The following is a 20,082-nucleotide window of genomic DNA, read 5'->3' on the forward strand; positions in this document are numbered from 1 at the left end:
ACATGTATCATGTCACTGAAGCGTGCGTGTAAGTGCAGCACTGTTTGAGGTAAATTGTACGGTAAGTGGGTTAGTGGTACACCTCTCGGGTATATTGCTTTAGGGGGAGTGACAACACTCATCACAAAATTAGCTAAATGCCAAAAGGATCCTGTACCATGATAACTGAGCCAAAAATACTTACCCTGGAGTGAACCCTGCCTTTTTTTAGGCTTCTGTCATAAATAATTTGCTATGTAATCATCAGAAATGATAGGCAAACACCATGTGGAGGAAGATTGGCAATATAAAGGCTAGTAAGTCAGAAGTAACATTAATATTATGGCCGAGGTAAAACACATAAATTCTAGTTTGCCATATTAAGGGTTAATACCTGAAAAAGGTTGCTAACCTTTTGCTTATTTTCTCTGACTAATATTTATGGGCACACAAGCTTTATCGCCATTTCCTTGAACGTATCTTTCTTACCTTCCCTGTAAGATGCTAGAGTACATTACCATTTTTTAAATAGTTACCAAAAATGAAGAGACACCTACTACCCAAGGGTGTAAAGGTTCCCCTCCCAAATCACTAGTAGATCTGGTCAATGAGAAGAGAGCGCTGTATTTGTCTATTTGAAAGAAATGCCTCCCTAACACGGAGCCTTTGGGGGCTTTTGGATAATGAGGTCTCTGGGGCTGAAAAGACATCTCTTCTCCATTAGCAGAAAATATGGCCTCTGTTGTGCAGAAGGTCAGACCAGATGTTTATAATGATCCCTTGCAGCCATATGAAAAATCTTTTAAAATGATGAGTAATCTTCTAATGAAAGAAACCCAAATTTTGGCACCAGCATGAATCATGCTGATCGCTGGTTAGCTGATGTGACTTTTAGTATTATAAATGGTATTAGGGCTGTAGCATAGGGTTGAATGCTTTCCGAATGCTCCCCCACCCAAAAATAAACGCTGGCCTTGCTGCTTCTGATCTTCCCGTCTTTCCTAACATTGTGACTTGAATATAGAGGAGCTGCCTCCCCAACTGCCCCGAACAACTGGCTGTGGTGCTGATAATTGTAGCTACCAAGCACCTCCCTTTCATTTGTTTTCTTTAAACTGTCTTGGGCTCGTTTTAAAAGATGTTTTGTGGTAGCAGCCTTTGGGAATTCCATCCCAGTTACTGCTCTGGCAAGCAATTCTTCTGACTGCTATGAAATGTGCCAGGCGATTTTCAGTCTCCCTGACTGGGCTTGGAAGTTTGTACCCATAGATTGCATAATGGGAACAGAATATCTTCTCCATATAATTGCCACACAGCTAATTCCATGCCCCCCCCCCCCCCGCCGTGCTCTTCCTGCCCCACTGCCTTCGGAGCAACCTTTTCTACCTCAAGTAAGTCCTTAGGGAGCTTGTTGTCTGTAGGTAATTAATAATCAGCATCCCTTTCACTAGTTGCTATAATTTGCCTGACGCTGTAGTGTGAAGGCGGGCCTTCTGCAGGGGAGTTAGCAAGTTTGTGGTGTAAGAGAAAGAAGAGCGTGATGCTGTGTGCCTACTGCAGAGAGGTCGACCCGCTCTCCATTTCCACCTTGACTTCCCTGCCGCTCGCTTGTTCGTGGATGCATCACCTGAAATGCACCGTCTGTCTATATGCTGATGCTTTTCCCATATATCTCCCCGCTGCAGCTACAGGCCTTACAGCTACCGGCATTTTGCACCTCCCACGACGCCCTGCAGCACGGATGTCTGTGACAGTGACTATGCCCCCAGCCGAAGGGTCACGGCAGCGACGGCCAAGGGCTATACCAGTGACTTGAACTATGATTCAGAGCCCGTCCCCCCGCCGCCCACTCCACGCAGCCAGTACCTGTCGGCGGAGGAGAACTACGAAAGCTGCCCGCCTTCCCCGTACACAGAGCGGAGCTACTCTCACCATCTCTACCCGCCACCGCCGTCCCCCTGCACGGACTCCTCATGAGGGGTAGCCCCCCCACCCCATTATCTGCCTCTGCCGTGAAAGTGTAAATACAAAATGTTCTACTGGGGAGGGGGGAGGGAGCTCTTGGCGAAGGATGAGGTAGGACAGTGTACAGTTAAATGTTATTAAATGGGGTGGAGGAATACTGAAGATATTTGTACAGAAGAAAAAAAAAAAGGATATTTATATATTTTCTTAAACAGCAACTGCTGCTTGTGCCATAAGAAGAAAAATTTTTGTATAAAAGAACCCAGACATTTGTACAAAAAGTTTTTATTTTTGCAAATGGAACACAAAAACATGCCTTAATCCAGTGAAGTGACTGAGCACATAAGGAAATGGAAGGACCGGGATGTGTTACTTGTCCAGTGAGGCGAGATGTGGGGTTTGTCAATACCAAAAATGTTTAAAAGTAACTAATAATAAAGAAGTCCGTCTCAGAGCAGCATACCATAGATACTTGGAAGTAGCCAAATAACCTCTATGTTAACTACGGAGGGCCAGCAACTAAAGTTAAACTTGAAAACGCAGTCAGGACAGATATTAACCTTACACAAAGGGCTTTGTTTTCTACAGGAATACAGCAATCGTAGCAGTGAATCCAGAAAAATAATCACACACTTTTTTAAATGAATACACCTCTGTTTTATCTTAATGCATTTACCAAACTAGAGCATTTAGAGTTCTCTCCTTGCTTCTGGAATTTCAATGATTTCTGTTGGGTGTATTTTGAAGTTTGCTTTTTTCTCCTGTTTAGCTTTTCCCATCTCTTCTGCATCCTTTCTTCCTGCCCGTGTCACTTTAAGTCATATCCTTATTTAAAGTACTGCTAGAACTTGGCTGCTGTAAATTCTTTTTTTTCTCCTAATTAGCCTTGTCATGCAGTGAGTACCATGCTATACGTTACCTTCTTCATTTTGCCAACACGGTAGGATTCTGTTTTGTACCAGGTCAGTACGATTTTCACGTAATTGACAAGGGTAATATGCATATACCTGAATGATTTTTAGTCCCTTAAAAAAGAAAACCTTATTTTGACCTAGTGCCCACAAAACGTCAAATATTTTTATACCACATATAATATAGACAGCATATTTATAAACTATAAATTTAACCATGGATTGTTAGTTTTACTGTAAATGAATAATATATCCTTGCAGTACTTTCAGTGTATATTAATATCACAGTATACAAATCATATATATAAATATATATATATTATTTTTTTCCTAGTAAGGAAGCATTTAACTTTCAGTGGAGCAACTGTCCATAAAAAAAAATAGATGTTTTGATCATTGGAAGGGGGTCCCATGCTGTATTAACTGCTCAAGATTTCTTTGTGTTAGGTAAAGCCAGTTTTTCTCAGTATGATTTGGACATACCTCCTCTTTTGCGTGGTGTGAGTTTAATACTTTAGTATTAACCGCTGTGAATGTCAAATTTTAAGATATTCTTAACCAAACCATTTTATATTCGCATCTCTATTTTTGTATATTATCATATTTAGCCCCTTCTCCTGTCAGTCTCACCATGGTGATTTTGACAGGAGAGTATATAATCAAGTGAAAACATTATTTGTGTAGGTTGAGGGGCAACCTAGGATATTATTAACTCCTCTTCAACTCCAGTGCAGTGTTTTGAATTTGCTTTGACTGTAGTGGAGTTCGCAGTATACCTGATCTTAGATAGCATTATGCATTTGCATCTTCTGTTGACATCGAATCTGTTGAAGGTGCTCAATGCCTTCAAAGGCTGACCCTCTGAGTCTTCTTTCTAAAAACAAAGGTACTGAGGAGCTTCTGCCTCTTAGCCTTTGGGCATAGTATGGGTGTAGCAACTCTTCAGAGGTGCCATTTGGGTTTTATTGTTCTCTGTTGCTTGTTTCGCAGCCAGTTTCAACTAAAAGAGAAATGATCTGAAAATGTGGCATGGGCTTTAATTCATGCTGTTGACAGAATTAGCGACAAGTAATTCTTACTAGTGCTGCCGCTCATCTGGAGTATTGGAGTCTCACTTGGTTTTGGCTCCAAGGAAAACCACGGCATTGGGATTCCAGCTGTAATAAAGGGTCTTTCTAGGAGCCCAAGATACCTGAGGAAACTTTAAAAAGCCTTGGTGGTCTCCAGGCTATTGCAGTTGATCTCTGGATCTGGCATACTAAGGTTTTTTGCCCAGCTTCATTCTAGGTATCTAGGAATCGTGGTAGCTGTTCTTCTGGCTCTTCCTTGCTGGTGAAGAAGCTTGTTTGTGTTCTCCAGCAGGATGGATGTTGAGGAGAGGGTATTGTGAACTATAAGGGAACTCAAAACCATTTATATGAAGGGGAGGAGGGCAGGTGTGTCGGGGCGGGGGGTGTTGAGGCTGGCACGCCGACGAGAATTAGAAACTTCTCTGTTGTTTACATTTTTTCATGTGCAGCATTCCGTGTGGGGTTCACATGTGGAAACTTGCACTAATGAACTCAGAAGAATATTGCATTGTTGTATCTCAGTCCAAGTGCTTGTACTGCGATGGCAATGGTCTCTTCTTGCAAAATACTTTTTTCAGTGTGCCAATTTCTGTTTGAAAAACTGTAAGGTGGTTGAGCTTAAGGAGTGGTATCCTCTTTCTGGTGTGGTTGGCCTGCCTCACTGAGCCTTCCTCTTGGAGGGGACTTCTTGCAGGTAAATTCGTTAAGTGTGTTAATTACAGCAAGAGTATTTTAGGAGAAAAATGTTCTCTGCATATGGATCGTGCTGCCTGCCTTCTGGGCTAGTTTATATCCACGCATAACTCAACTGAAGTCAATGGGGTGGACATACAATTCAGTGTAGGATTTGATCAAGTCTTTTTGATACGTGTGTTTCAGTTTGTGCATCAGATAATTTTGAGTGATCTGCTTCTGGGAGTTTCACATGAAGAGGGAGAAAGTGGACAGACTATGTTTTTCCACTGAAGATGACCAGTATAGAGAGAGAGCAGGCTGTTTCTCATCTGGACTAACCAAAGAATTTATTTAGTGGGAAGCTGTGATCTGCCTTTGCAAGTACATGTATTTTTCCAGTAAACGTAGAGCAAAATTTTGAAAGAATTGATGATCTGTGAAGTTCCTCTTGGGAAGATCTCCAAATTACAAAAGCATTGATGCAAGTAGTATGTACACCTGATGCATTCCCCGTGGATAAACTATAGACTGAACATGGAGACTGAACAGTTTCTCTCTGTTCCTCTCTGCCACTGAGCCAGTCCTGATTCATATTCTCTTCTTCGCTCGGTGAGGATCGTACTTTCTCCCACTTCTCAAATTGACTGAGATATTAGGACTGTAGATAACGCAGGCATGTCAGTTCAGGAGATCGCCAAAGTGAGTTTGTATCATTAGCGTGGAGGTAGTCTCATTGATGTCAAAGAAACTGCTCTTTGTCTTTTAAGCTAAGCACAAATGTCCTTATCTTACAGCATCGGGTACATACACAGGGAGGCACTAACACAAGTACTTATTGTGCACTTTCTCCTCTATGTAGATCATGGGAAGTGTTCATAGCTGGCTGTTTGGCGATGGAAATAGCTGGCATGCTCAATCAGGAAAGGAACAGTCCTTTATAGTTTAAAAAAAAAAGGACATTACAGCATAATTTGTTGAAAACTAACCTTTGTCTGTTCGACAGGAGCTTGGCACATTTAAACGGCAACATTAATGAGACCTAGTCTTGCCTTTTAAAATCATACCTGCCATGCCATACTGCAAGCATTTCATACCTTCCTAAGGAGCACTCCTCATTTCTCCACTGCTTTTGGATACCAAGATATTTATTTGAAAAGAACTTAGATATGATAAGTGGAACATGCACATAGCATTTGCATTTGAAATAAAGAATGGTTTCCATGAATATAAATTCATGCAACCTATGCGTATGCATTAAATTAAATATTTACAATAATGCAAAATATGCAAATGAGCCAGTTGATATCAAAGGATTCATTTTGCTGTGAGTTGTAACTTTCAGTATTGTAAATTCCACATTACTGCCATAACATTTTCCCCCCACGTGCGTGTACAAGTATATGTATGCAGGTATACATATCTTTGATAATGTGAATTTACCCAAAGCTAGTAATTTTCTCTCTTGTGCATACGCATTCACACAGCCCCATTTCAGGTTCAGTCTCTCTGCCTTTGAGGGCTAATGCAGGATGCTGTCCTGTTGTCTTGTGTAAGCTGGACTTCTTTTGGCCAGGTTGTAGGACGGACAACAGAATACTTACTACTTTAAACCCAAATAGTTAATGCTCTGTCTTACCAGACAGGAGAGGAAGCACATTTTTTTATACTGTTCCCCTACTTTTTGAGTTAATTTTGCAGATGAGTAAAATTCTTCTGTTTCCTGTAGGCGCATAAAAATCAATCAGTTGTAGTCCTAGTGTAATTATGAAGAAAATTCCACCCAAACTGCTTTACACAGCAGGTGCTACAATCCACTGCAAGTGAAGGTGCATGCAGAAAATCCCTATTTATTGCACTAACGGGCTTTGGTGGTGTTCTGGTTTCCAGTTGTGCATTGCATCTCTATTATAGCCCATTCTCTAGAAATGGCTGGATTGGTGAGTCTAAAACACAGATTCATTTGTTTTACTTTAAAGCAGTTAAGCCTGTGCTAAGATGAAGAAAAGGCCACTGCCTTGAATATTGAGTATTTCCATTCCTTACTGCTTGGCAAATCTCCTTGAATTAATTGATTACCACCATTCTGGGGGGAGCTGCTTGAACTATAGAACTCCCTGGTCACGCATGCTGTTGCATCGAATGACTTCTTCAAAATATCTCTTAAGATGTAATCAGTCACTTTTTTCCTGACGTTTTTGTCTTGAGCAGGTTTGTCACACAATATTGTTACAGACAGAATCTGCTTTTGAACGTGTACTGTGCGTGTAGCAGATTACTTACTATTTCTACAACAAAAAAATAGCTGGTTTATTGGGTGCAAAAATAATTTGAACATTGTTATTCAGAAATTGCTTTCTTAGCTGTGAGTTTTTTTTTAACTGCATTTGGGTGGGTTTATAGCCTGAAAATTAACCTTTCACTTAATTGGCAGGTGACAGATACACCTTGAAAATAAGTTCGGAATGACCTAATAGCTTGGAAATGGCTGGAAAACATTCAATTTCTTTCTAAAAGAAGTCAAATAAAATATAGTAGTTATCCAAAATGGGCAATTCTCTTTCCTTTCCATCTTTAAAAAAGGGCAGCTCAGTGGATGATGCCAGCTCAGCATTTTATAGGGACTGGGTGATCCACTCCAAATCTGTGCAGGGCAGGGTAAGTAAACTGTCCATATTTGATTCGGGCCACAGATTGTCTTAGTAGCGCAAAGCGTGATTGTTATGATGAAACTATTGGAGAGCAGTCTTGTTCCCCTCTTTTACATGAATAAGGAGCGGCTTTGAAGTCCTGATTAAAATGGCTGTAGCCTTAAGCCAGGCAGTTAAGAGTCAGGGAGGAAAAATGAAAGTGTCTTTTTGTAAAGAGGATACCACCAGGCTTAAGCTGAACTAGCCTTGTTTGCAAGTGAAGGATCTGGTGCTGCTTTCAGATTTTTTAATCTTGTTTTTGTTTTTTGTTTTGTTTGTTCTTTTTTGTAAGCTTTAATCACTGTTTGTCATTGTCTTAAAGCCAGCTGGTGTCTCTTGTTCATCAACTTTGGTACGACGGTGCTTTGCAAGGATGTATTTATATTATAATGACCAACATTTGGTCAGCCCTATTCACTCATTCACTAACTTTTTTTTTGTAAAATAAAGTGCTTTACTTGTAACGTGTATATAAACCTTGTACAAAAATCCTTTCCAATTATTACTATAAACTGAGTTGTAACAAATGAAATGTTGATTTTTATAATAAAACTAAGAGTGAAAAGGAGAGGTACTCTTCATTTTATTTTGGCATCTGGAGGACAGGTAATTAAAGGTAAAAGTCCATGTGTGTCTTTTGCTCTTCATAAAAGCCAGAAAGTGCTCAGTTTCCTGATGCTGTAGGCAGACTCTGCAAACATTGATGCATTTGCCTGAAACACATCGTTGACTTCAAGCAGTTCTGTTATTTCCTTTATTCTGCAATGGAACTGGATACATTTTAAAGCCAAAAGTCTCCATTATTGATCACTTAGATTGGTTTATAGAATAATACAAACCAGACAATTTTACCAAATAAATCCTTATCAGACTAGAGATGCCTGGTGATTATTTTGGAGACTGCTGATCTTTCAATTTGTATCGAAAAGTTTGCAAAGAGCGAAGTGTTTAAAATGTGAAAGAAATTCCCCCACCGCCCTATCCTATTGCTGTAACAAGTAATTGGGTAGGAAGCAATTCTGAATTTACAAGCTCAGCACAGGAATTCTCGCTCCACTTGCATCCACTGGTTGTGGAAAACAGTCTGGCTTTGTATTAGTGTGGATGTGGCTGTACTAAGCTGTTCTACAGCTCAAGTTTTTCTACATGGAGGCATGGACAAGACAGATATCACTGCCCATGTCAGTAAAACAGGGCCTACTTTTATCAGTTTCACAAAATGTTGTAAAAATAAATGCTACACATTCTCAGCTAGTGTGCTGTGCTTATTTTATTTCAAGGTGCTATATTTATTCTACCTTGGAAAATGAGCCATTAGTGTGAAGCTGCTGGGTGCTGCGTTTTTCTCTAAAAATGCCAGTTGTGAATTGCTGCTGGGCTACAAAAGGCTCACCAGCTCTTTTTTCTTTTTTTTTCTTTTGTGAATGATGGTGGCTACCTTTTCTGCACAGTCTGTGCAGTTGTAATACAGTAGAAGTTTGTGTACAGCATTCATATTGTTTTGGATTCCCTGAATTTTGGTCTTTTCCAGATACAGCTGTTAAGCATCAGGGTGCATCTCAAATGCTGTTCTTTAAAGTGCATACCAGAGAGGTGGTATGGAGGGACACCACAAAGAGCAGGATCAGCCCTGTCAATGAGCCACTTGAGTTAAATCTTTAAACAAAAAATACTCTTCAGAGCGAGAGTGTAGCTCAGGAAACAGGAGTAAGTTGTGTTTCAGCTGCAGCTCCACCATGTGTCTTGTCTATGCCAGTTATCAAGGCCTCCAGAGATGGCAGAGCTGCTGAAATCGTGTCTACCAGGCACCAAAGGGCAGCAGGCATACTAAAGGACAATAGGGTATTTTCCATCATTCAAAGAAATATTCCTTGCATGTCTGAGAAAAGACCACTTGGAAGTCTGAAAAGACTTTATTTCCTTCATGTGATTCTTTCTGTCTTTCCTTGCATATGTGCACACAAGCAGAGGTGACGGCGAGCACTGGAATCCTGCCATTCATTTTATACTAGAGGAGGGATAACACACTGCATCTTTGCTTTGGTAGTGGAAAGAACCCTTCATTAAGAGCATAAAAATGAGATTTTTTTTTTTTTTCCTTTGCATCTGCCAGTATTGGCAGCACTTCCCTAAGAAGGTGAGAATGTGAAATCACATGCTTGTTCCTGGAGGGGAACTGCTGGACGTGTTTAACCTGTTTTCATGGAGATTTTGTAGCTAGCTGAGAAACCTCTGCATGGGAATCAAGGTATGTTTGGTAGAACTGCCTACTGAAAAGCAGGTATCTATGTCTGGGAGAACTGTCTACTGAAAAGCAGATATCTGACAAGGGGAAGTTTCACCTTGTATCAAATGTGCTATGTGCGGCAGCTATTCCTGCATCCCTTTTCCTGGTGCATCAGGTTGGGAACATAAGATATAAGTTGCTGGGCTTAGTGACTTTTTTAAAAGTAAAACAATAACAACAACAAACTCATTTCTTCTGTAGAAACTATGTGTCTGGGTAAATAAGCTTTCCCTTGCCCTTGATCACCACAAGATCCATGATGGCAGCTAAATGCAAATTCCCTGTTTGTAGGAAAGATTAGGAGCTGCCAGCCCTCTGTGGCACGGCAGTGATCTCGCCGCAGCTTTGCTTTCACAGCAAGATACCTTTTTCATGAGTTTACGGGGAGTGCTCTGCAGAAATGACAACATTTGCTTCTCTGAGGACGTGTAAAGGATATCGTTCGGGTCTGAGGATACGGAAGGATTTCGCGTGGTAAGTGTTTTCTGTTTGTCAGTGTTGCCAAAATTGTTAGCCCTGTCTCCTTGCCAAGAAACCAGTAAGCACCTTGACCTGCAGAGGACTTTGCTGGAGAGGAATGACTAAGTGACCCACCACCAAGCTGCCCTGCATTGCCCTGAGCAATGTGTTTCAAACCACTGATGATCCCTGATGGTGGTTTCCCAAATAAAGAGCTACAGGTGGCTCTCATGGCTACAGGGGTGCTGGGAGCCTGTGGTAAAGCATCAGGCTGTCCCAGGAGGAAAGCCCAGCAGCATTCCCCTGCCGCTCAAGTGCCATGAGAGCTGCTCCCTGTTTCCTGGGCCAGTTGCCCGCGCAGGGAAAGAGTAGTAGGAAAACGTTGCGCATCAGAGATGGGCAGATGCGGCTGGAAGGACCGTGGGGAGAAAGGAGAGGTGCAAGGAGGGTGTAGTGCTTGTGCTCCGGGCTCCTCGTTCCTCTCTGAGGATGTGCATGGAGGGGAATTAGGAAAGTAGAGCATAAAAAAAGATGAATATAGGATTGTATGGTAGGAAGGGTCCTGGAAGCCTGCGGCAATAAGAGGGAAGGATAATGTTGTGGGTGGCTCTCTGAAGTCACTCAGGAGCACGGCGACTGCTCCTCAGCGTTGGTGTAAGAGCGATGTGCCTGGCTGGTGTGGCAGGGACCCCGGGGGGAACAACCTGGCACGGGTGGAGAAAAGGAACGGGTTGGGCAGTTCAGGGCAAAGAGCCAGAGGAGTCTGGCAGAAAAGCAGGGAGTCCTGTGTTTCCTGCACCCCGTCTGTGCTAGGAATAAAATAATCTTTAAGGGGTCTGACTCCTGTGGGGCCAGACAAGATCAGTTAAGGAGGGAGCAGAGGAGACAATTTGAGAGGCCTCTCCTGCCATCCCACCTACAGCCCCAGTACTCCAGCAGGGAGGAGAGAACGAATGTGGGAGAACAGGACACGTAAACACCTCCCCTGTCCTTGCCAATCCCCCCATCTTGGTACAGGATGAGAGTGGGGAAGAAAGGGCATGCTGAAGTAGCTGAGAGCATTCCCTTGCATTCGCACCCATAGATAAAAAAAAATAATGGTGGAAATAAAGTGAGAGGGGAGTCACCAGCTGCGAGGCAGAGGGTGGGAGAGGAAGATGCCAGGGCTGACCAGGTCCGGGCACTGGATAATGCCTTGCAGAGACTGTGGCCAGCGTCAGCCGTTTGCTAATTTTGTGACCTCGGAGGTGTACTCAGTTTCTGCCTGCCTCCATTTGGTCTTGAAAGTGGGGAAAAGTAAACACCCCTGAAACAAAGAGGCTCTTCTGAAGCGAAGCCAGAGAAACCCCGGTGCCACTGGTTCCCCTGCCTCACCTGGCAAAGGTACCAGTGGGCAGGGGAGCAGGGAAAGGCAGTGAGTGCTTCATGGCTGGGGGGGCCAGTGACGACAGCATGGTGAGATAAGCTGTTTTCTGCTCAGGACTTCCTTGGTTTGGCTCACGAGAAGGCGGCCGTGCCGCTTTTGTCCCGAAGAGAGGAGCAGCAGCAAGGGAAATCAGCATCGTGGATGGATGGGGCAGAAAACGTGGCTGCGGTGGGTGCTTTGTGAGGCCGTAAGGGCTTCCTGGTGGGGGTAATCCCCCTCCTGCACTACCCTGACCGCGTCTTTCAGCGGCGAGGCACTATTGTGCCAGCAAGAGTTACCAGTTGCCAGGGTTTAGGGTTTTGGGCCGGCTGGAGGGCAGCGGGCGAGCTGGAGGAGGAGGCGGCGATGGGGGAATCAGCTGAGACGCCGTGGCGTGCTGCAAGCCCTTCGTCTTCTCGTACGCTCGCTGGTGCTCGTGGAAAGCCTCACAAAAATCTCCGGTGAGCTGCGCCTGTGTACGGCCTCTTTCCTGTCTTGCACCTCCCCTGGCTCTCGTTACGTGGAGAGCCTAATGAAAACCAGACCTCGGCTGCTGAGGGCATTTCGTGTGCTTTCGTAGCTCGTTCCTTAACGGAGGCCGCCATTATCCTTGCTGTGAAGTCGCGTTTGGCTGCTGTGGAAATGAGTGTGGTGTTGCTGACATGGCGATTTGACTTCAGGTGGGAAGCGAGCAGCAGGTGAACCCTGCAGATAAAGATCTAGATTTTAGGCAAATATGCCCAGCGCTGAAAAACCAAGGAAGAGAAGAAAAGAAAATGACCCCTACTGTGGACAGGAGGAGAGTTTGTAAATGAATTTTTGATTAAAATGGCTCATGAGGCAATAAGTGCTCTAAAAAAAAAAAAAAAAAAAATCCATTGGTGTATTTTTCCTAACTTCATGTTTTTCAGGCATGCTTTGTTTGCTGGAGACAGAGTGATTCCTCCCTTGACACCACTTTTTTCTTTCCATCCTGCGAATGTTTTGAGAAACCCTGTGGCTTCAGCATTGCTGCGCGGACAGCTTAACATGGGCTGTTGTTCTGAAGCACAGCTGTAAGGGCTGAATTACTTTATGAAAGATAACCGCTTTCAGATGCTTCTAATAAAAAGTTGTTCCACCAGCAGCACTACTAATGAAGGCTGATTTTTTTTTTAAAGAATGTACTTCTCTCTCCCGTCCTTCCAGTGTGATGCCCATACGTCCTCTCCACGCTGTCTCTGCATTGCATCTACCTCTCCAAAACCCTCATCCCCCTTTGTTTTGGCCCAGCAATCCAAAGCTCGGGGCAGGTGGGCTCCGGCATTTGCACGTGCGAGGAGCGGGGCGAGGAGGTGATGGTGGTGGTGGGGGGAGATGGGCACAGAGGTTGACGCAGCGGTGACGGGGAAGGGCAGCGAAGGCTGTTTCCCAGGGAGAGGAGCCAGGGTGGCAGCGAGGCACAGGGGGAGAGGAGCGCACGTGCGAAGGGCTGCTCCGCGGTTTCCTGACGGAGTGGGAAGCCCAGCAGTGCTTGTCTGCCGGCACTCCCACATCCCCGCATCCCAGGGTTTCCTGAACAGCTGGGGAAAATCGCTGACATCAGTTAAACTTGAGTAATTGAGCAGGAAAGTTGTATTCCTTCAAATTTTGAAAAAGGAGGGGAAGGGATACCAATTGTCTCCTCTATTGGCACTCCTCTGTCACCCAAAAAGAGACAAAAAATGCTCAGAAGTCAAAAGTTAGACAGAAGTATGGTCTTGTCATAAAGCCAGAATCTGAGGAAAAGTTATTTGGTGACTGGCACCAGGTAAGGAAGAGTTGCTCTTGTTTTTTCCAGGTCTTTGCAGAAAGCACAGGTCGGCCTGTCAGCACAGTGGGCATGGGAACGGCTGGGAAAGGGAGAGCTGGGTTTTCTGCTGCTTTGGGATACTTGGCTGCTTCTACCACACGAGTATTTTTTTTCTCTTCTCATTTGATGTTTGAATCATCCTTCAGCTTTAGATAGCTCCAAAATGAGAGGACCAAAAAGGCAGAATTGTCCCAATTGTCACAAGGCCTTGTGTCCCAATTGTTCATTTCCTTGAGTTAATTTTATGTTGGTAATAAAATATATGTCTTTCCATAGCTGTAAAAGACAACAGGCAAAGCACCTGTAGAGCTAAGAAGGCTTGGTGATTCAGATTCATCATTTGTTGCAGGATTTCTCCAACATTTGTTTCCAATTACCTGGCATTTGCCTTGCTGTTGTGCACGATTAACTGCTGTTGCTGTAAGCAGGTACTTGGTGGATTTGGTCTCCCGACTCCAGCATGCCGCTGGGAGCCAACTGTAAGACATGAAAAAGATTGTTTCGGAGAGAAGGGTTTGGGTTGCTTTTTTGTTTTGTTTTTGGCAAGATGCTCCTCTTTATTGCATAGCTGCGTGAGACCACTTCATATTTGAAATTATTCCTGGCCGGTTCTATTCCTGTGTTATTTTGTGACATGGAAGAGTTGGGGAGAAAATAAAAAAGCACTGCAAGAAAAGATCGTATTAAATATGAAGATCCCTCCCTTCTGCCCAAACGTGCTTTACTACTTGTAAGTTTAAACATCCTTAGAAGGAATTGAATTTCACAGGCAGCATCAAGAATAAGAATCTGCTCCTCTCCCTCTACCTGTTACTGCTGCATTGTAACTGTGATGTTAGTTTTATATTTAATGATTTCTACACTGGTCCCTTCCAGATAGAATAGGTTTAGTATCTGATGTATCTTTTATGTCTTTGTGGGTTTTAATGTATTTTATATAATATATATATTTTTATGTAGAAGAGCTCAATACCTTATTTATAATTACAGCTGCCTCCACTGTTTTCATTGCAGTTTTTTTTCAGGAAAAAACACAGCTACTTAATTTTTGGTTTTATGTATATTTTTATTTCGGTATGCGCACAAAGAAGCTGACAGCCCATCCTTCTTGGGAATAACTACAGCAAAATGCTCAACTCTGTAATAGCTGTGAGAGAGCCAATCTTCACCCGTCCTTGGGCTGCTAGAAAGAGGGACCCCGAGGCCAGAAGGTAATTAAGGCAACTTACTTTAGAGCTGAGATGCTTGATAATGTCCATACCGAATCCTTGTGAATGAACTGCAAACGCACATGCATTGTATTAGCAGCAAATTTGTTCCCATAGTGGTTTTCAGCTTGCTTTGCGCGAGTCACTACCTGTAGACAAAATGATGCTTTCCAACCCTTTCTTTTGAAAAACATTGGTAGTGGTGGGGTAAGCAGGCTGTTTAATGCTGGCAATTACAGCGTTTTGCAGGTTTGCCTGCTCCTCTTCCCTATATGAGAGACCCCGGTGTACCTGTCCACACGGATGTATCTGTGTATTTTCCTGTGCTTTGTCCTATGGCCTGTCCAAGCAGGAGAAGAGAAGGCAGCATCAACCCCTCGCTGCCCGCTTGCTTTTCACACTGCTGGGGTTACAAAACAGTGCCCAGGATGGGATGCTGAGCATCACCCTTCAAGGGCCCAGCCATAAGTGAAGAGAATAAGCAGTTTGCTCAGAAGCATTTGAGAGAGCAGGAAGAAGAAAGTTATCCCAGGCCCCCCCACTTAGAGCAAAATACAGTTTATGAATCTTTAAAACCTTTTTAAAAAGCAGAAAGTAAAAAGAAAACTTAGCCTTCAAAGTGATTGTGAGTCACTCCCCTTCAAAGCATTTCCATGGATTTCTTGAAGTTTCTTTCCAGTGTGTATTCCAAACGTTTTTGTGGGGATGATAAATTCTTCCTGTCTCACATTTAATTTTGGTCCATCAAACTGGCTCTCATTTTGGTTTTTCTTCTGGCACTAAAGGCTAATTTGCCTCCTTTAATTGAATGCAGACACTGCATCTAACATGACAGGCACTACCCACTCAATAATGGGATATTGTCTTTCCTGACTCCTACTTGCCTTAATTAAAAGCAGAGGGCTGACCTCAGCGCTGAACTCTGCCCTATTCCTTGCTAATACTTTTACACATCGCTTCACGCTAAGGCTCGACAGAGCACATGCAAGTTCCTGGCTCGCCAGCATGGCTTGTTTGTTTGTCACTGTTTTAAGGGTGAGTTTCACTTAATCAGCGGGAGGTTCCTCCTTGCTTTGGTAGGGCTGGCCCACTGCCCCGTCCGCTCTTCACCTGCGGGGACGCGGCAAGGGAGGAGGGAGCTGTTGCACGGGGTGGTACCGCTGGGCACAGCCGCTGGAAAGGGGAGCAGATTCGGGCCGGGCGAACGTTTCCATGGGCACGTGCATTTTGTAGCCGCACCACCTCCTGTGCGACCTCCTCTGGCTTGTGCCCTCTGCCCTCCAGATGGGCAGAAATCCATTTTCAGGGAGGACCCGGGATCTAATAGATATTCTGAGGTCTATCAGGCTTGGAGTCAGGTGTTTAAACTTTTAAGGTTTGGAGGTTTTTAACTTGTGACCTCTTATGGCTAAATCTAGGACTTCACTGTGGGGGCTTAGGTCCCCATCAATTGAACCTGCACAGGACCTCTCTTGATCAGCAAAACTCAAGGGTTTCTTTGTGAGCTGGGAGAGCACTGCAACAGCTACCCTGGACTGGCCACAGTGGAAGTGGAACAAATGATGTCCCACTCACCCGAGTACCCCAAACTGGATAGAGACGGGTGCCTTTATACGGGTGGATGCAAACCAGGAGGCAGCGAGTGGCTGAAGGGGCATTCTCTGCACGACAGAGAAAAGCCACGGGACAGGCTATGGTTGTGGTCAGTGCTCCCCACTCCTGCCAAAAGACCTGAGCTTTCCTTGTGTGAGCACTGGCTTGGGAAAAACCACACAGAAATCATCTGTCTGGCCTGTTTGTGCAGTGTGTTTTTGTTGTAATTATTTCTAGAGAGAAGCGTTTTTCTTCGTCTCCAGCTCCTGGAGAGGGTGGGATCAGAGAGCTCTGCTTTCTGTTAAAAGCCTTTGCTCTCCTGCTTCTGGAGAGAAAGTAACCAGGTGATCTGCATTTACCTGAAAGCATAAAATACAGAAGGCAAATATGACACCTAGCCTCCAAAACCATTTTGAAAACCCCAGAACACCACCTGAGGGGGTTAATCTTCCAGGGTTTTTCTGGGAGACATTGAGGTGCTCACTCAGGGCTTTTTGATGTTGGGGTTGGCAAGGCAAAGTACAAGGCTTGGCTGCTATAACAGCCTTCCCTAGCTTTGCCAGAAAAGGTCAGTCACAAGGTCACCCTCACCTTTTCTCTGATGCTTCACGTGATGATAATGCCTGAAGCAATTCCCATATCCCCTGCCCCACAGAAAATCTTCGTAACCCAGGTGCTCACAGGAAGGCATCTTTTCCAAGATGCAAAGACACACAAGTTCGATGAAAGAAAAAAAAAACAAACAAGCAGCCAGCTGAAGCCAGGCATGCACAGCCACTTTAAATACTGAGCGTGTGTAGTTTTCCTGTATCCCGTATCCTGTATCTGGCTGGTCCTAGAGCCTTGACCCACCAAAAGATTTTCATTTCACTACAGGCACCTACACTGAATATTTAAGCACCACTGGCATCACCTAAGACTTTCTTCAGGCCTTGCTTGACAAAAATAGTCCCATACTTGCCTGCATTTCTGCCACCAGACATGAGCAGAACCCTCAGTCTGAGCAGTGATGAGCTGCTTGGTGCAGGCTGTCCTCTTGCCTGTTTAGCAAACGGGACTGATCTGGCAGATGGTTCCCTGGGTATACCGTTTGAGGTTGGGGGGGGAGCAGAGGGGATAATACTGGTGGTATTATCCAAGTGGTAGTATTATCCACATCATCAGGGATGAGAACAGCTAGCTGGCATGCGAGAAAATCCAGGTTCGGGTCTCTAGGGAAGATAACATAAGCATAACCCAAATTTTCCATTGCAGTGCTATGTGTAATGAATATTTAATGCAGAACCACTGCAGTGACAGACAGAAAGTTCCACTTCGGGTGTTTAACTTCTAAAAACTTAAGTCCCATCCCCTTCCAGCATCCAGTGATAAACTCAGCTGGTTGCCCTTTCAGCATGCTAGCTTTGGCTGGGAAGCATCTGAGCTTCCCCTTAGAGAAGAGGTAAGAGCCACGATTGGCATGGATCTGCCAAAAATGACCCTGGGGTAGAAAGACAAGGGGAAGACCATCATGAAAGTCGGCATAGAGATAATATCATATCAGAGTCCAGCAAGAAATCTTCTTGCAACCCATCGTTTCTACCACCCCAGGTAGGAAAATGCGTCGTCTCTGCATCTGCACAGCGGAAAGCTTCCTGGTTTGGCTGCAGCAGATACGCAGTGGAGCAAGTCAGGGGACACAGGAGAAACCTTTTCTGTGGGTTGACTAGGATGGATCGCAGTAGCTCCAGTCCCAGAACATCTCGTACGCCCACCTCACGACATGCTGTGCTAGGTATCATGGAACAGAGCTAGAATTTCTGTCTCACTTCTGTGATTTACACCATCCCTGGCAAGTGCATCACGGCCACAGATGACAAACAAGCAAGGCAATCAGCTTAGTGTTTTCTGCTTGGTTCTCACCCTTCACTCACACCACAACGCCCCAGCTGTGAACTTTTAACCCTGAACTTCTTCCAGATTGTGAGCCTTTACAGCAGACAAGTCATAGGCAGTAAATCCACTTTTCAGACAATGGTGTCTATTGAGCTCTTCCCCTTGGTGCTTCACTGCAATTTGCTTTCTGTCCACCTGCTGTTTTTCTGTCTACTCAAATGTGTGTATCAGTAGTAGTAGCACGCTACTCACCTGCGGGAAGGAGAGAAAGGAGAAGCAGCTTTAAAAGAGGGAGACCGTGAGATTCTGTGAGAAGACCCAAGGATGCCTCCATATGCCTCATCAGCCTATTTTGGAGAAATACTGGATTTGCCAGCATTTCCTGAGAGCTGAAGCAAAGGTAGGTAACAGACAAGTAAAACGTTTGGTTTGGGGCAATGGATCCAGACTGTTTTCTACTATTTCTGCCTCCTGCTTACCCACTGGAGCAAGGGACACTGTGGCCACGAGCCAGGGCAGAGCTCCTTTGTGCAACACGTCTGCACATGGACAGCAGGATCTTCTTATCTGACGCTTTAGCCGCTCCAGGGAACAGCAGCCGGGGCAGGTCCCACCAGCTGCTGGAGCCCCGGCTCTTGGAGGGTCACGTTAGGATGGGATGGCAGCTCCCAGGTGCTAACACAGGCTGACTGACTCCTTTTAACGCAGCACAGAAGGCAGCTGCAGGACACTTCTAGCATCCTTCAAAACTAAATCTCAGCATCACCTGCACAGGGCTAAACTCTGGTTTTGCAATCTTAACACACAGTGAAATCAGGTCATTTTAAAATTGAACTTGCTGATATAACAAATAGCATGATGCTGACCTGGGTAGATATACAATAAGAAATATCCCAAGTGACACTTCTTGTTGTAACAGTAAACCTCTCTATCTTTTACAGTAACACCCCAAATAGACACCAGAGGGTTCTACAGGCAAAGATGTCTTGTGAGAGATTAACGTAAAATGAAGGCATGGCCAGTTGCCCTCCCTCACAACATCCCTTCCGCTTCCATACGCACCCAAAATACACACATTTGTCTGCTGCTGGTTTAGTCATCACAGATTAAAAAAAGACAGCAAGATGAAGACTGGTTGAGCCAGTAGTAGAGCTTTGTTAATTCATGCCAGGCAGCAGCAGTGGCAACAGCTTGGTGTTCAGTCTTGCTGACTGCTCTTAGAATAAACCAAAGTCATCGTTCCAGTAAGGAGGCTACCACAGATCCCTGCCATAAAAGGAGTAGATTGCTCTTAAAATCTAACTGATGCAGATGACAAATGTAAGAATGGCTAAATAAGAAACAGCTCACTTGGCTGATTTCCTATGCTGGCCCCTACTGCTACTGAAAAAAATCCTTCTTAACAACCCAGAGAAAAATAAAAACCAGCTGAATATCTTTTCTTAGATGGCTAGTTTTTGCATTCCCATTCAAGATGGTCTATTTTGCTGTTGGCTCTGCTCTTGGCATGAAACTGGCCCTGAGGTACGAAACTGGGGATGAGGGACAAGTGTGGGTTTAGGGCTGCTAAACCTTCAGCTGGAAAACCACACTCACAAACACAGAATTTGCACCTTGCTAAATAGCAAACTGTTGTTCAGAGAAATTTAAAAAGTGACTTCCATAAGCTAGCGCCCAACTAATGGCAAACTGGTGTATGCTAGCAGACCGAGTCTAGTCTTAGTGTAATTAAAATGGAATCAGATCTAGTTCTTCATAGCCAAAATCTAGCTAACAAACCTGCTTTAGAAGCCAATCAAATTTATAATAAAGCAGCAGCCTCTGATGTGTGGGAGGGTACAATGCCTCATATATATTTTTTTTTCCGTAGGAAAAAGATGTCGGAGAAAGAGACGGAAGGAGAAGAACATTTTGAAATTCTGAGTAAGTTCTTGCCTCTCCCCCACAAATCAAGCCCCTTTGGGGATATCTGATGTGATCAGAAAGAGTGGATGTTCTTAAAACTAAGGGAATCTTAGATTTACAGTCAAGAGATAGATCAAGTATTTCCCAACTCCTTTGAAGAAGGGAAACAAAGGTAACTCACTTCCACCTTCTCCGTCTTTTGTTTCACACATACGTGTCCAAACAGAGGCAG

At 44.2% G+C, this 20,082-nt stretch overlaps 1 protein-coding gene across 1 annotated transcript in view; it reads left to right on the forward strand.

Moving 5' to 3' along the window:
- Positions 1-8,522, forward strand: part of LRP6 (LDL receptor related protein 6) — a 131,127-nt gene extending 122,605 nt beyond the window's left edge. The window contains exon 23 of the mRNA XM_075051779.1: positions 1,665-8,522. Coding sequence (XP_074907880.1) covers positions 1,665-1,956 — 292 coding nt within the window. The 3' untranslated portion in view covers positions 1,957-8,522. The remainder of the gene's footprint in view (positions 1-1,664) is intronic.
- Positions 8,523-20,082: the final 11,560 nt, after the last annotated feature.

The sequence above is a fragment of the Buteo buteo genome, chromosome 19, assembly GCF_964188355.1.
Source record: "Buteo buteo chromosome 19, bButBut1.hap1.1, whole genome shotgun sequence".
NCBI lineage: Eukaryota > Metazoa > Chordata > Aves > Accipitriformes > Accipitridae > Buteo > Buteo buteo.